This window comes from Leiobunum rupestre, chromosome 1 (assembly GCF_980474605.1).
Source record: "Leiobunum rupestre chromosome 1, qqLeiRupe1.1.hap1, whole genome shotgun sequence".
Classification (NCBI taxonomy): Eukaryota; Metazoa; Arthropoda; class Arachnida; order Opiliones; family Sclerosomatidae; genus Leiobunum; species Leiobunum rupestre.
The window spans coordinates 63,242,367-63,258,016 of record NC_143384.1 but is presented as its reverse complement, the minus strand read 5'-3'; the positions used below and the strand labels follow the sequence as shown (position 1 = coordinate 63,258,016).

Here is a 15,650-nt window from a genome sequence, read left to right as displayed (position 1 = left end):
GCGCCAGGCGTACTTTGATTAAGTTCCTTGATTCTCAGTCCCGTTGCCACTAATGGTAAGCTTAAAGCCAGTAGAGAAAATCCGTTCTCAACTCAATGGTTTAAATAGACTTATTAAAGTTATTATTTTAAATTATTATTTTTATGATTTAATTTATAAAATATATTTTAATCGTGGCCGTGCGGCGTGCATAGTTTTGAACAGCACCGTCAACAGCCTTAAACTGCAGGTGGGGCACACTTTTTAACTACATATTTTTCAAGGGCAAACTGATGTTGTAAAAGTAAGTAAGTTGACATTTAACCAATTATTTAAACTGACAATCTTATATGAAATACTTTTGTATGTATACAAATACAATTTCATTTGAATTGCATTCATTTAAAGCATGAGATAAAGATAGTGCTGACTTTTAACTTCTATACAAAAAAGACTTGCCAAAGGCCTAATTTAATTGTGATCTGTTCTTTTATAAAGATTGTAGAATAATCTCTTTATCATTTATGATTGTCTCAGTGGAATTAAAATCTTATATTCAATTATCTATTTTACAAATTTACTTCTGCAAATTTTATACTGAAAAGTGTCACTTACCAGGAACTGAATTTTGAAAGCACAACTCGTTACTCCAAGGGAAAAACCGGGAAAGCAGTTCTTCTCTCAGTGACGATTTTATTCGTGTGGCCGGAACAACGAAGCGCAATAACTACGAGCCACACTCTGAACTAATTTCGCCAAGGTGGGGAGAGGAAAATCATGCAGGACCGGGAAAATAGTGCAAATTTCTACAAACATTTTGTAGGAGGCAAGGCTCTATTTTTAATTTAAACCTTTTGGAGGAGAATGTAAACCTAGCCCCGGCGAGGCGCCTTCAAATCGCGAGGCCCTGTGCTGCAGCACACTTAGCACCTACGTAAATCCGGCACTGATTCATAGTGTTCCAAATAAAGCTAAAATACAATTTTATTCAGCTAGTTCTCACAAATGTTTTTAATTATTATAATAAGATATATAAAAGCATTTCTCAGAGCACAAGAATTGTTTAAAATGACCTCCTTTGGCATAAATACAAGACCAAATATCCGGCATGTTACGAATATCCTCATAACCCTCAATTATGTGTTGTCGAATGTTTTCGACGTCACTTGCACACTAAATCCTTCAGCTAGCTCTAGAGGAAAAAATCGCGTGGTTTTAAATATCTAAGATCCACCTCAAAGGAACGGTGCATCCATTTGCTCTATTTTCACGAGTAAATTGAGCTGGAGCTCTGTCGTGAAAAACCAAATCCGCCGTCTGGTCTTGCATAAAACTAAGATATGCCTCACGAATGAGACTTAATTGGTGGTAGAAAATAAGGTCGAACTAATTTATCACGACCAATTTAACACCTGTTAGTTAGACCGAACACTTGCATGATAATTACTATGCCTCCACTGGTACTATGTTATTTTAGTATTCCGCTGAACGTTCCTGGTATTTGTAGCTTCGATAACGGTAAGTTCCTATTGTGGTCACATAATAAAGTAAATTAGAGGAAACATTGAATGGTAACATAAAGGTAAGTAACTGTTACTTTACGTATTGCGCTCTTACGTTAGAAGGTTGTCCTTGTCCACACTCTCCTAAACGTCTATTTTCAGCCTTAAACGTTCGTGAACTCGTCCTTGAGGAAACTGGTCCTGATACAATCTTTGCGCTTCTAGACCATTTCCTTGAAACCGTCCATACATCAAGTGCATATCCTCGTATACGTTATTAGAAAACCAAGTGTCAATTAATCACCATCTTTAATAGAGCATTGCATTTTTTCGAAACAGCACTTTATTTTATACTTCAGTATCTACTTTTCTATGCCATCTGAGGAGCTACAGACAATTTCCTGACGAAAAGGACTAAACATTGTATTAATTAATGCTTTCTGTAGCTCCTTCAACAGGAAGATTTTAGGTTTAGCGTCTGGTGTGGGATGGTTGGCGATCATTTAGTTGGGCCTTACATTCTAATGGTGAGGCATACCTAGCTTTTCTTCAAGATAAATAATCAAAACTCTTTATCAAAGACGATGGGATTACAAGCGAGACGACGCATTTGGTTCTACCGCAATATAGTTTTAACTAGTACTACTCGTGTAATTGAAGCTCATCTGGATGCAACGTTTCTTTTACCGAAGATAGGTCGACGGGGAGCAATTGAGTGGCTGTCCCGATCTGAGAGACTAAAGCCCATGTGACTTTTTCCTCTGGGACTATCTGAAGGATCTAGTATACAAGATACAAGTACGTGACGTTGAGGACTTGCGACAACTCCTAATTGGAGGTTAATTGTTAGACTAATCGTAACAAGTGTGTACTAAGAAATGGCTTTGTATCTTTTATTTTAAAAATCTAAAACCTTTGTTGCGAATAGCTCAAAACGTTTAATTTTAACTTTATTTGAAGCAGTTTAATACTTCAAAATACCCGGTTTTATGTTCAGACGTATCTTACTTCTTAAAACACTTTTGTCACTACTTTTTAATTTTCTCGCTATACCGATAGTATAAATCTATTGATTTGAAACAATCCATTTTGTTCAAGGATATTATAACTCCACAGTTCTAAGGCTGTGAGCTGCCGAAGTGGTTAGCACTTTCGACTCGTAGACAAAGGGTGAGAACTTAGAACTAATCCTTCTGCGTAGAGCTTGAAAGTTGTCTCCCCACTAGATGGGTTTTCCGGAGTTCCCCGGTTTTCCCTGTCTAAAAACGTTGTTGAGGTTAACGGTAATAGTGAGTGTTGGGAGCTGTTGGCTCGTATGGCATGAAGTGCTCGCCACTAACCTCCTAAGCAGTATAGCCAGCTAAAAGGCATAAAAAGTCGCTAGATGCCTAGATTAAAAGTATTTTGGGGTGATTTTTTGGGAGCACATATCTCTGAAACGAAGTACTGAGAGACCAATGTTGATTAGACATTTACTACACATTAGGACACAGATGACGCCCTAGAGTTTACGACATTGTTATTGGAAACACCCTCTCAACGTAAAGGGTGAAGATGACAATAGAGGGGCGTAAGTTGTTTCTTTAGTTAATATGTGGTATGCATTTTGGCACGAAAAATGCCCAACAGACAGCGCTTTTCTTGCATTCATTCTGATTTCATGAAATTTTATAAATTTTATATTTTTTAAGTGCCGTGAACCAATTGTTTAAACTATTGTAGTGCATCTTAAAAGATGATAGGTGAGAAAATGATGAAAACTCCGCAATTAAAAATGAAATTGCACAGAACCTTATTATTTTAAATTATTATAAAAATATTAAAATTTGAAATAATTCTGAAAAATGCTATCAGAAGTTTCATAACTTAAATATTATTTATAATAAAAATCGATTATTTTTAGTAGCCGACACTCTCTATTATTGGACATATTCGAAAAAATATGTTCCAGACATCTATATCAACACGTTACTACTTGAAATATGAATAAAACGTACTTCAGATTTGATGACCTTTCAAAAAACTCTTTCGCAATTTCGAATTTCCTCGCTTGAGGTCCCATTCCCCAGGTCTCCTGCCAATTAAACGCAACCTCTATTAGATTTTGGAATTTTAGGAAGAACACACGAAGGTTTTCTTTGAGATAAAAGCACATTTTAACTAAACGTATTCGCCGTGTGTTCTCTACCAAATTCGAAATCTTTACATTTAACAATGGATTACATTTTATCGTACCCCGAGAAAAAGTTCGCAATAGCACTTTGAAAACATTCGCTTAAATGATTAAATTATAATAATACCTTCTCTAAGAGCTGAATTAAAAGCCTTTCAAGCCTTAAGCCTTAAGCACTTAAAAATTTGGTGAATTCATATTTATCTGAACCAGATTCAGTTGCCACCTAGGGCCGTAACGAAAGAGCCTAATTAAATTTTCAAATTAATGCGTTAATCATTAACAACCTGCTTTTCTGTAATAGTTTCATATTATTTGGTTTTATATTGTTGACTTTTGATGCCAACCATTCTAACAAAATAATTTTGTTTGAAATTTGCCAAAAGCAAATAACCGCCAATCAAAAACCGCCTAAGAGGCACAAAATTCATAACATGTTGATTTTTAAAACCCACTGCTAATAAAATAAAAACTATAAAATAGAAGCGGAGAAAATTTTCTAAATAACCAATAACTAAACTATTTTATTGGCTTACTTTCATCCTGGGCTCTTTATCAAAAGGGAGTTCAAACATATTTTTTATTTACCACCAGAAAACTATGTACTGATAAAAATCGCGCGAGACCATTTATTTAATAAATTATAATTATAAATTTTAATAAATGGTCTCGCGCGATATTATTTCAAATATTACTACTTTCACGTTTGCTTTTGTTTCACTTGAAAACCAAATTAGGGTTAATTTTCGTGTTTTACGTCGTCACTATTTCTTCAACCACAATTCCGATTAGAAAAGTGAACCCAGATTGGGTTTTTAAATAGGATAACGCGTCGAACGAGCGTAAACACGACAAATTATACTAATGTTTTCGTGACGCCATTTCGGAGGGGTTTTACTATTTCCGGTATGGGTTGTGCCCTACTAGTGGTAGCGCATTATCGTAACCGGCATAATATTTTCGTGAGGGTATTCTTTCCGCGAAGCCCTCACTCGGCTCTCTACCTAAAATAGAAACAAATTGACTGCCAAACAAAAACGGCCAGAAACTTTTGATCAGGACTGTACATGTACACACTAGGAATATCTTAGTCAGACTATAACGGCCTTGTTGATTCTCAAAGAAAAAGGCATGGTTTACATCGAAGCAATACACTCGCAACTCGCTAATTTAGACTCAGCTCGTTTTTCGCCTTAAGACTTGACTTCAAAAGACGTTCACTTATCATTTCAACCTTCTAAATGCGTGATATTACTTGACTAGTTCTGGGACCAACACGAAAAAATCTTTGGTGTGAAAAGTGTTTGGGATTTCTGAAATTTATGTTCGAATAAGTCAATTTTAAGAGTGAATGTCCTTAATTTTCTTTCAGCGGTGCGGTTTCCTAGCGACGGCAGCCAGTAAATAATTTGAAAAATCGCGTAACGTCTCATATTCGACGGAGTTGAAGCCATGTCTGTATTTTCAGACAATTTCGCAGCACGGTGTCAATGGATCCTTAGACATTCATAGTGTAAGCATATATAGTTTCCTGTTACCACAAATTGTTATTTTTAAGTAGCTGTTCATATCACATTATTTAAATATACATAAATACATATAAATAATTTCGGTTTATAATCAAACCTAGTATTTATAGGCAAATGAATAAACCAAAATTATGGTCTTACCGCTATTGTGCCATAATTAACTTGTTCTGGAATTTTATACCTAAAAAAACAAACATGAAAATTCAGAGACCAAAGTGAATTGTTAGGAATTTGAACGTCTGTCGGTTGTTTTACTATCTGTTACAAATAAAGGAAGCTATTTCTAGAATTTTTTGTTATTATAAATTTATTTTATTAATAATGTATTATAATGAGAAGTGTACGGATCTCTTTTTGAGTACTTATGATGTCAAATTTCTTACTTGTACTTGAAGTATTTGTGCATTCCTAAGTATTCCAATTCCTTCCCAGACATATTTGATCGTATAATATATTCAACAATTCTAAAGAGTATTATTTAAAATATATATTTTTCTAAGTGTAAAAGGCACGAAATTTGAAAAGGAAATAGATTTTGGTTCGTAAAAATGAACCGATTTCCATAAAAGTCATAAATATTGCTAAAAAAGAAAATATTACTGACAATCACCTTTAAAATTTTGGAAGTTGTTTGAGTCATTTTACCCAAATCTTATGTCATAGCTGACGAAGACTCTACAGACAATCCTAATTGCGCATTTATTTGAAAAAAATAACGGTCACAAAATCACTTAAAAACCCATTTAAGCCGGTTTAAATCAAGTAAAATTTACAGAAGCTCGCCCTTAAAACTGACTTCAGGGGGTAGGTTGAGTACGCCTTGTTACAAAAAAGGGGCACCTTAATTTCGCTTTATGAGACGCCTATTATTGCCGTTAATTCTGAATTTTTAAATTCAATAGATTTTATTTTCCATGTCCAGGTACGATCTAAGATGATTTTTATTACTGGTATACCAGTTTAGAGGACCACATTAATTACCAAAGCATATAATTGATTGAGGATAGTTATATTAGCTTTCAATATATTTGTTGAGCCCGAACTGAAACAAAGTCAGTGTGACGGTCTCTACACAATGGTAAAACTCTTTTCAGGAATGCTTATTTCGATTTTACATAACCTAAAGATTATCAGCGTGGAACATATAAAATTGAGTTATGAAGAAGAGGGCGAAATTTACTAAGCAATGAAGTTTCTTCTTAAAATCTTACCAAATTTGAATCTTTGAAAAGAGAGCGTAAAATGTTAACGCAGCTCTGGTTTCCATTAGCCGCGGCTCCGCTCATCGGTCACCGTCTCGGATGGATTTGAAAGAGATTTTTATGTCCATTTCAGAAACGCTTTATGCTCGAAACTCTTTATTAGTGGATCCTGTTTCATAAATTAATAAAGCCTTTGAAAAATCGATACATTGCATTTACGTATTTCATTTTGCGCCTAAAACTCAATTATTAAATAAATGAATTATTGATTTTAAGTTTTTACTCGTGCGTAAAGTTAGATTAAAATGAAAGTGTGATTGATGAGTTGAAGTTAACTTTTAATTTATGTAATCGAAAAACTATTTTTTGTTAAGATTTAAGGGGATTTAGTGTTTGCGTTTTATTGTTAGAAATGCAAGGGCTAAAATACAAGGTTTGTTGCTGAACATCAGCAATTCAGTCAAGTCAAGAAGCACTTGCAGATTCCGTGACCAAAAATAAACCGAAGCAACACCGAGTTTGTTCGCACTGAACTCATAGTTGTGGTGATTTTCCATTCTAAAATCGAAATAAGTACATTCCCGTAATTAGTTGGTATTGCTTTGACTTTAATCAATTTCATTACTGTAAACTGCACGACCAATTTAAACAGAAAATCCTAAAACTCAACAAGAGTGCGCAGGTCTAACGTGCAGTTCACCACTTAATTTGATATGTCCCGTTTATGAGCAATAACTTAGGAAAAACGTTAACGCTAAGGGGCGCAATTTCTTTTCGATTCATAAATCAGTTATATCCCGTACTATTTTTAACCATATAGGTTCGGAGAAATCAAATGCGTAATATTTATGGCAATTTTTTCCCAAAATTGATTTGTTGGACCTTTGAGATGATATTTTTCAAATCGATTCCTGTTAATTAAAGATTTAACGTTGAGAGGAAACACACTTTTCGTGGGGACCCAGTCAGAGCCTAATATTTAGAATTTTCTTTTAGGGACGTAGACCCTCCTAACTAAGTTAGTAAGAGAAAACTAACTACCCATCAGACCGATATCGAGCACGCTTAAGAGCATTCAGATGTCTCAGGGTTTCATTTACAGCTACTGTTTTGTATTTATATTTTACAGTATTTCCCTGTTTTAACGAAAGTTTTAAAATACTGAATGTTTCTCTAACAACAATTAAAAACTATTTCCTGTAACATTTACTGATGAATGGTAATTTCTACGATGTGTTTGCGTATAAATTACAATACATCTGTAATTTATACAGTTTTAAAATACAAGTGGTTTTGGAAACTTCTTTGTGCAGGTTTTACCTGAAATATTTTGTGAGCTTCGGAATATACTACAATTTGTCTGTAAATTCTACAGTTTTAAAATAAGTGACGTTTCGTTGACCACTAATAAAAGGTAATTATTTTGAGTTTTACGTTGCGTGTGGTTATAAAATAGAGTAAAGAGTTTAAAAATGTGTTTCATAAAAGACCTTGTAAATTTAAGGTAATAAATAACTCTTAAAACAAATTTTATAACTGAAAATTTAAAATTTTATTGAAAAAATCAGCAGAGACCCATGTTCAAAGGTCAGTGAAATAAAGAACCAAATATTCAACTTTTTAATAATTATGAAGTGCACTTCTGGTCTTGAGTTTATGGTTTTTCTATGTAAATCGTCTGCATAATGCAGACGACATAGCATCAACGTATGGGTTATTTTATTTAGCCATTGGGTAATAATTTTTAGTTATTGCTACTTTAAATATATTATAGGCAAACTTTTAATGATGAAATCCTATTATAGGTAATATTTTGAAATAACTTGCTAAATTTCAAGTTTAATAACTCATTTTGGGTGATATGGTTTCACTTACGAAGTGAGTGGACAACTGAAATATTTCAAGGAACGGTCAATCAAAATTAAGTCACATTTGCTTTGAAGAGCCTTCAAAGAAGACTGACTCCTTATCATCATTAATTAACTTCAAATTTGCCCAAAACAATTATCACAAACTAGTCTAGTTAAATTTGAATGAAAACTAGAGAATACGTTAGTTTTGTTTTACATTTTTCTATTCATTCAATCACCTGAGATAATAAAATGGTTTTGAAGCGCTTTGAAACGAAGAAAATTGATTCTGAAACAGTTTTGAAGCCATTTGAAGATGGCTTTGGAGTTCAGTCAACGGTTATCCACTTATAGAGGGTGTCTGCACTTCCCAAAAATAAAATAATTTATGCTATTCTGCGGTACCGTTAATCGTTTCACATTATCCGTGATACGATTATTTCAAAGTAAACGTATTCTGACCCGACGAAATGGTTAATCATTGAAAATAATAATATTTCTAAAACATAAAACGACTATTCGTCATTAAAAATAAAATTCAATATTTAAAGTCTTTACGATTAACTCTTTTTTTAAGACAGGCAAATAAATATATCTTTATGCTAGAGAGACCAAGGTGGAACATTTTCATTTGTTTAAGTATCCCTAGGTTTCGATTATTTTTAAATATTTTTTTCCATATATTTTGGAGTAGATAACGTTACTGACCTTTCAACATAATTGCGTATGTATTCGCAAAGTTAGACTGTTTATCGAAATATTTGTGTTAGCTGTTTGAAGTGTTGGTTTCATATTAGTTCTAGTTAAGACAATGACGGAGAAATATCAAATACCTAATTGATGGTAATCAAATGGCATGATGGAAAGTATTTATCGTGATACGACTTATGATGGTAGTAAGAAAAGGAAGTACCGCAGCGTTATGTGGCAGCATTTTCTTGTGAAAAATTAAACGGCAATTTGCAAATGCTGCGAAATGTAAGTACTCTTTTCAAAGTTTACATAATAGTATTTTAAGGGGGTGTGTGGCCAATCCTATTTTACGGTGGTGTTGTGCCAAAAACATTTTAAGGGTATGTATGGGCGATCCTGTTTATTGTATTATACGAAGTAAATGAACCCAAGTTGAATTTCGTGTTTACTAAGTGTATTGTGATTAGAAGTAAATAATCAGAAATTATGAGACACTTAAAAGACATCCAATTGCGCTAAGTAGTTGTGATCAGAAGTAAATAACGCGAAGTTATGGAAATTACTGCGATAAATATCCTCTCATTGTACATTGTTAGGAGTCGTCTTAAGTAAATTCACCAAAGTTATTGTCCCACAAAATATCCTATCACTGTACTCTGAAGTCGCTTAACGTATGAGTGACTAGAAGAAATTAATCAGAATTTAAGAAACTCTACAAAAGCTATAAAATTGCCCGAAGTAAATGTGATCAGAAGTAACCAAATTAAAGTTTTAAGAATGTTCCCGAAAAATATCCTGTAAATGTACTCTGGTCCATTTACTAATGACAACACCTAAGTTAGAGAAATTTGTCGAACAAAAGCATTTAGGAATGTAATAAAAGCTGGTAGATTATTGTTTTAAATGTTTCGAAGATATGTTTCGTTAAATGTAGAATAGAGAATTTGAAAAGAGCCAAACAATTAGCTGAAGCGCGCCCCTAGGCCAGTCCCTTAAGCTAGTTACCATTAAAGAGAAAACATCAGGTGTTTGAAGCTACGCCCGTTGGGCAGGGATTTCAATCCCGTAATATTGGGGAAGCTATCACGAAATATAAAGGTTCTTATGAAGAGGGGGAAATCACTATAGTTTCTTGCAATTGTGCGGGTACAGCTTTTATATAAAAATAATTTTTTTATTTAGCAATTTAATTTCATATTTTAATTTCTTGAATGTAGAGGCAAAATCTAAAATCAGTGAAAAAACAAAAAATCAAGGAACTTGCCACTTAAAATATCACCTGGAAAAGAATCATCCTGGGTTGTTTGATACTTCATTGGTATGATTAAAGGAAAATATTTAATTTTTGATATACATTCAGAGTGCCCTATATATGAGCAGTCCATTGCAATTTATAGTGAAATTGCAATGGACTGCTCATATAGGGCACTCTGAACGTATATTAGTTTTGCTGATATCGGCAGATTTCTGAGTAAAGCCAGAGTTCCTAATACACTTTGGCACACAGTACTGATGAGCCCCAAAAGGGCGTAACTGGTCTACTGTTGAAATATCTGGCTAAAATTTTGACTTCTGATATTCAATTTTTGATAAGGATAAAAGAGTGCAACGTTGTTTTTCTATTTTTCAGTGTAAAAATGTCGCGCTAAACAAGGCAAACAATTGTTTAATGCGTTGGGTCACGGAAACTGACCAACCATTCACTGTTGTAGAACAGACAAAGTTTAAGGAACTGCTTAAATCTATGAATCCTGATAACCCATTTATTGCTGAAAGTGTAGTAAAGTCTGCGAAAGTACTTAGAACCAACCTAATGCTACGAAATCGAAACACAAAAAGTCTTAGACCTTTGTAAAGTACGTTTAAAAACAGACTTATATAATATAGTGGTTAGGATTTTCGTACTTTTGCAGACTATTCCAGGTCAAGTCGCTTTTACTATGGATGGGTGGACGTCGAACAATCGTATACCGTTTTTGGAGTTACAGCACATTGGATCTGAAAAACACACTTTTGGGGTTCATTCATTTCGCAGTACGCCATACTGGAAACCATATTTGCGATGAGTTCGCTGTTCTCGTACAGCAGTTTGAAACGAAGGTAATATATATTCCATGTTGTTAAAATCGTAAAAGACAATTAAAAATTAAACCCAACTCTAGGTGCTAGCGATAACAATGGATAACGCTTCAAACAACGATAAATGTAGTCAGGAATTTGAAAAAACGAGTAGGGATATTGGACTAAGATACACTGCACAAAATCGCATCTATTGTTTTGCACATATTTTGAATTTGGCAGTGCAAGATTTGCTAAAAATAAACTATTACAACCATGTTATGACGCCGAAGAACCATATATAGAAGAGTTGAAAGAAACTTATATGGCCACGGATAGCAATATTGGAAATGCAGTTAGAAAGGTAACTGGAAACCGCAAAATTGTGAGAGCGTTCTTTACTTATCGTAAGCGTAATTGAATCTGGCTTGAATAGTTCTGACAATGTCATTGAGTCACCAATAGAGTAAAAATTTTACTTCATTATACAAATAGTAATAATAATAGTGACAGAACTTTTTCGATATTACAAAAATGTGTTTCTGTAAACGTAAATGTATTTGAGTGCCTATTTTCAGGTCAGGACTTTAGTCACCAAAATTCGGTTATCAGTTCAACGCGAAAAGATACTGTCCGAGGTGAATGCCGAATTTGGTATAGCAGATCGAAAAGTTATAATGGATGTAAAAACCCGGTGGAATTCTACTAATGCTATGCTTGCCCGAGCTATTTATTTGAGACAGGTGATTTGATAACAAATAACAGTCAAACTATATTTTTACATACACAATTTCGATAATTGCTTCAGTTTTTTTAGACTTTAGAATCCATTACAAAGACTGACAAAGATTTAAGGAAATTTGCATTATCAGACAGTGAATGCGAAATCATTAACACGCTATTGGTTCTATTAAAGGTTTTTACCTTACGTTGAAAACGAAGTAAATATTCTCTAAACCCGCGACTTTTAAATTAAATTTTAGAATTTCGATTTTGCTATAAACATAATGTCTTCTGCATAGTATCCTCAAGGTTACGTTCAACAATGTATGAGGTCAGTGGAGTAAACAAGGGGTTGGTTTGTCGCTTAAACTTTTGTTTTTCGTATATATGTGATTGTTAAAGACCTATAATACAATGGGTTGCATTTTTTCAATGAAATAGTTTCTCGCACGTATATATTTTACTTTCGTGAGCGTTTTTATAATTGTTTATAAGGAATTTATATTTCTCATTCTTGTTGCTTTGTTAATTTAATAACGTTTAAGGTCTAAAGTTGGTTTTTTGTCGTACTGATATTGAATTTTGTTTAAGGCAATAACATTTATAATATTTATTTTCCTAATAATAAAAAATACTCTACTGGTTGGGATAGGACTAGGATTACGTTTTTAGACGCACGCTCTGAATATGGCGGTATATAGTTGAATGCCATGTCCAGTAGTTAATACGTTCAAGGGCAAACGCTAACGAGCAGAGGTACATTTTGGCTTGCCAACTTTTTAATTGGCAGCTTTCAAATTGGAAATATCAAAACGTTAATATACAGTATACCCTCTGTAATAAATTTAAAAAGTTTGTAAAATTTTTAATGTAATAGAATATATTACCTCCTTTTACGATTAACTTGATCTTCGATGCTAGAATATTTTAAATTAATTAAGATTTTGTACTATGTTATATTTAACTGTATTACCGTTTCTTATATCAATCCCGCGGACGCGTGAAGGAGGCTTACTATAGATGATGCGGCTCAAAGGCCAGAGATCGTATGTGGCCCTATTGTTAGATATTATTTATTTGTATAGAAACTTCTCAAGGGTAGATGTGGTTAGAATTTATATACCGGTGCTCCAAGCAAATCAAAAAGCCTACTACACCGGTGGTCTCATTAGAATGCCCATTGCCAGCGTCCACAAGCCCAGGCAGGTGACAAATCCAGCATGGGTAGTAGTAACCTACTACTGATGGTCTCACATTCGACGCGAGCCACTCAATCCGACAAAAGGCGCCACAATGGTTCAACCATTTTCCACTTCGCGCTCAGCTGTGGGTTAGAGAGTGGATGATAAAGCAACTTTAGCCGACACCCTACCTACGTAGTTAAAGAGTCATACCCTTTGGAGAGAGCTCCTAAAGGGGAACCACGGGCTCACAACGGTCCACATAACTCGGCACAGCTGGTACCGGAGATGCCGGTGTGCTCCAAAAGGCCGGGAAACAGCAACACCGTGCCCACATACGGAGGCCCTCCGCCCCAGAGTAGGCGGCCAGTTTGCACGGACCCTCTCCGTTAGCCTGAGCCAAAGCTCAGTTTACAGCCGAAACCAGACCGAAGTCAGAGGTGGAGATAGGACCATTTGATCAGAGCTAACACCAGCTGGGCCAGCTAGGCTAATACCCAGTGCGCCACCGCCCTTATGGGTTACAAGAGCCGGACCCTGACTGCCCGGTAAAGCCACCAGTTATTGCACACTCTAACCTATTTAGGACCCGTTTCGACAGCAGTGAAGATGGACCTCTACCGTACACGCGTAGAAAGGTGGAAATTGAGCAACGTTAAAGATCCTACCAAACGAGTATCTATATTCGCGAAATCTGCGAAACGGTATTTTGGGTACCAAGCAGCGACCAAGTTATCTAAATGTCAAAACAAGGACTCGAACTAGCAGATACGCCGTTAGAAGATAAATTTGGAAGTAAAGCGAGCGGAGCGATCGATATTCTTGTCGGCGCTGATTACTTGTGGCAAATTATGAGAGCCGGAGAAAATCTACGCTTAGGAAAGGCCACCTTAGCTTCAGAAACTCTTTTTGGCTGGACTATTCAAGGTCCCACCGGTGGAGACGAAACATTTGTCAAAGATGCGGTAGCGATTAATTCAGTAACCGTATTGCATATCGGGATAACCGAAGACGAAGCTTTTTCTAGTAAATTTGCAAAAATTCTGGAACCTTGAGGCGCTGGGAATTAGTGAGCACTGTGAAACCCTGAAGAATTTTGAAAAAACCGTGACGAAACAAGATGGGCGCTATCAGGTAGAATTACCTTGGAAAACAAATGTTAAGAAGCTGTCCGACAATTACGAGTTAGCTCTTAGAACGACCCAGAACTTCTTAGATAAGCTCAAAAGCAACAAGTCCGTTTTCATGGCGTACACTCAAGTGATTAAAGAGCAGATACAGTTTGGAATAGTCGAAAGAGTTGAAGAGGCTAACGAATGGCAGACAGCTGGACCCGTATACTCTATCACTCACAGTCCTGTAATTCGAAAGGGAAGCGAGACTAATCAGTTTCGCATAGTTTACGATGCCGGATCCCTTGGAAAAATGTTCCATCACTGAACGAATGCCTAGAGTCTGGATCAAACCTACTTGAAGAACTCTTCAGCGTTCTGATTCAGTTTAGAGATAAGAGTGACGCGATAACGGCAGACATGGAGAAAGCCTTTCACCAAATTGGAGTAGCGGAAAAGGACCGAAACGCTCTGCGATTTCTTTGGGCAATAAATCTGTCAAATCCCAGTACAGAGGGACTAGCGACGTATCGAATAACTTGAGCCCCGTTTGGAGTGAAGTCCTTTCCGTTCCTTGTAGAAGCTCCTTTTAAATTTCATGCCAAGGGTGACAAAAAGACCTATCTGAATGCTACTGAAACATTGGAGAAGAAACTATACCTCGACAACATGGTAACTGGCGAACTTGGGGTTCAAGAAGCTATCAAGCTAGGCAGATAAACATCGAAGATCCTTCAAGATGCTGGTATGTATCTCCAAAAATGGCGGAGTAACCGAGCCGAAGTGAAAGAAATATTAGAGCCAAATTCAATACAGGAAAATGAAGCGAAACCGTCGGTGCCTTGTAAAGTACTGGGACTGTCCAGGAGCTAGGAGTGAGACCATTTATTAATAAACGGAAACGCGGTAAATGAAGTGGCGATGAAGAGAAAAGATTCCAAGCGCTGGGTTATTAAAGTTGCGGCGTCAATTCTTGAATCCATGTTGTTTCTCACACCCTTTAGGACGAGAGCCAAATTCCTACTTCAATAACTTTGGAAACAGAAATGTTCTCGGGATGAGACTCTACCTGAAGAGATCCACAAATCATTATCCGAATGGTGCGAAGAGCTTCAAGCGATAAGTTCTATCACTATTCCACGCTACTATTTCAACGGATGGTCGGACATAAGCCGAAGCGGTACCAAGCTGCATTGTTTCGTAGACTCCTCAACTCAAGGTTACGTGGCCGTAGTCTACTTGCGTTATACCGTCGACGAAGGCAATCTTTAAACCTCGTTCGTTGTATCCAAGGCTCACGTTGCGCCGAAACAAGATGATCCAGTCGAAGGGGAGACAATTCAAAAGGAGAAACAACGACAGACATGGACATTACCAAGACTTGAACTCGGGGGATCGGTCCTTGGAGCAAGGCTCGTAAAGCCTCTATTGGGAACTTTTTCTTTCGCCCCAGCTGCGGTAAAAATGTGAGTAAGAATACATGAGTATTTTCTGACAGTAAATGGCGCTCGTAAAAATCATCAATTTTTACGCTGGAAAATGCAGGTAAATAGAATTGTTTGTGCAGGGCATGTAGTGATAGTTAAACGGTCAGGATACCTTAAGGGAAATGCAAAGATAATTTCATTGGTTAGTAAAAACAAAACTA

General features: G+C 35.8%; 1 protein-coding gene across 1 annotated transcript; it reads left to right on the top strand.

The window, feature by feature from the left end:
- The first annotated feature begins 13,630 nt into the window (after window positions 1-13,630).
- Window positions 13,631-14,330, top strand: LOC149964402 (uncharacterized). The gene is made up of 2 exons (XM_090167195.1): window positions 13,631-13,855; window positions 13,902-14,330. The coding sequence occupies exons 1-2, from the start codon at window positions 13,631-13,633 to the stop codon at window positions 14,328-14,330; spliced, it is 654 nt and encodes a 217-aa protein (XP_090023321.1).
- Window positions 14,331-15,650: the final 1,320 nt, after the last annotated feature.

Coding starts and splice junctions, on each gene's coding strand:
- LOC149964402 (XM_090167195.1), top strand. CDS start 13,631: ATGTCAAAACAAGGACTCGAACTAGCAGATACGCCGTTAGAAGATAAA. Junction 13,856..13,901: donor AAACATTTGTCAAAGATGCG/GTAGCGATTAAT, acceptor GGATAACCGAAG/ACGAAGCTTTTTCTAGTAAA.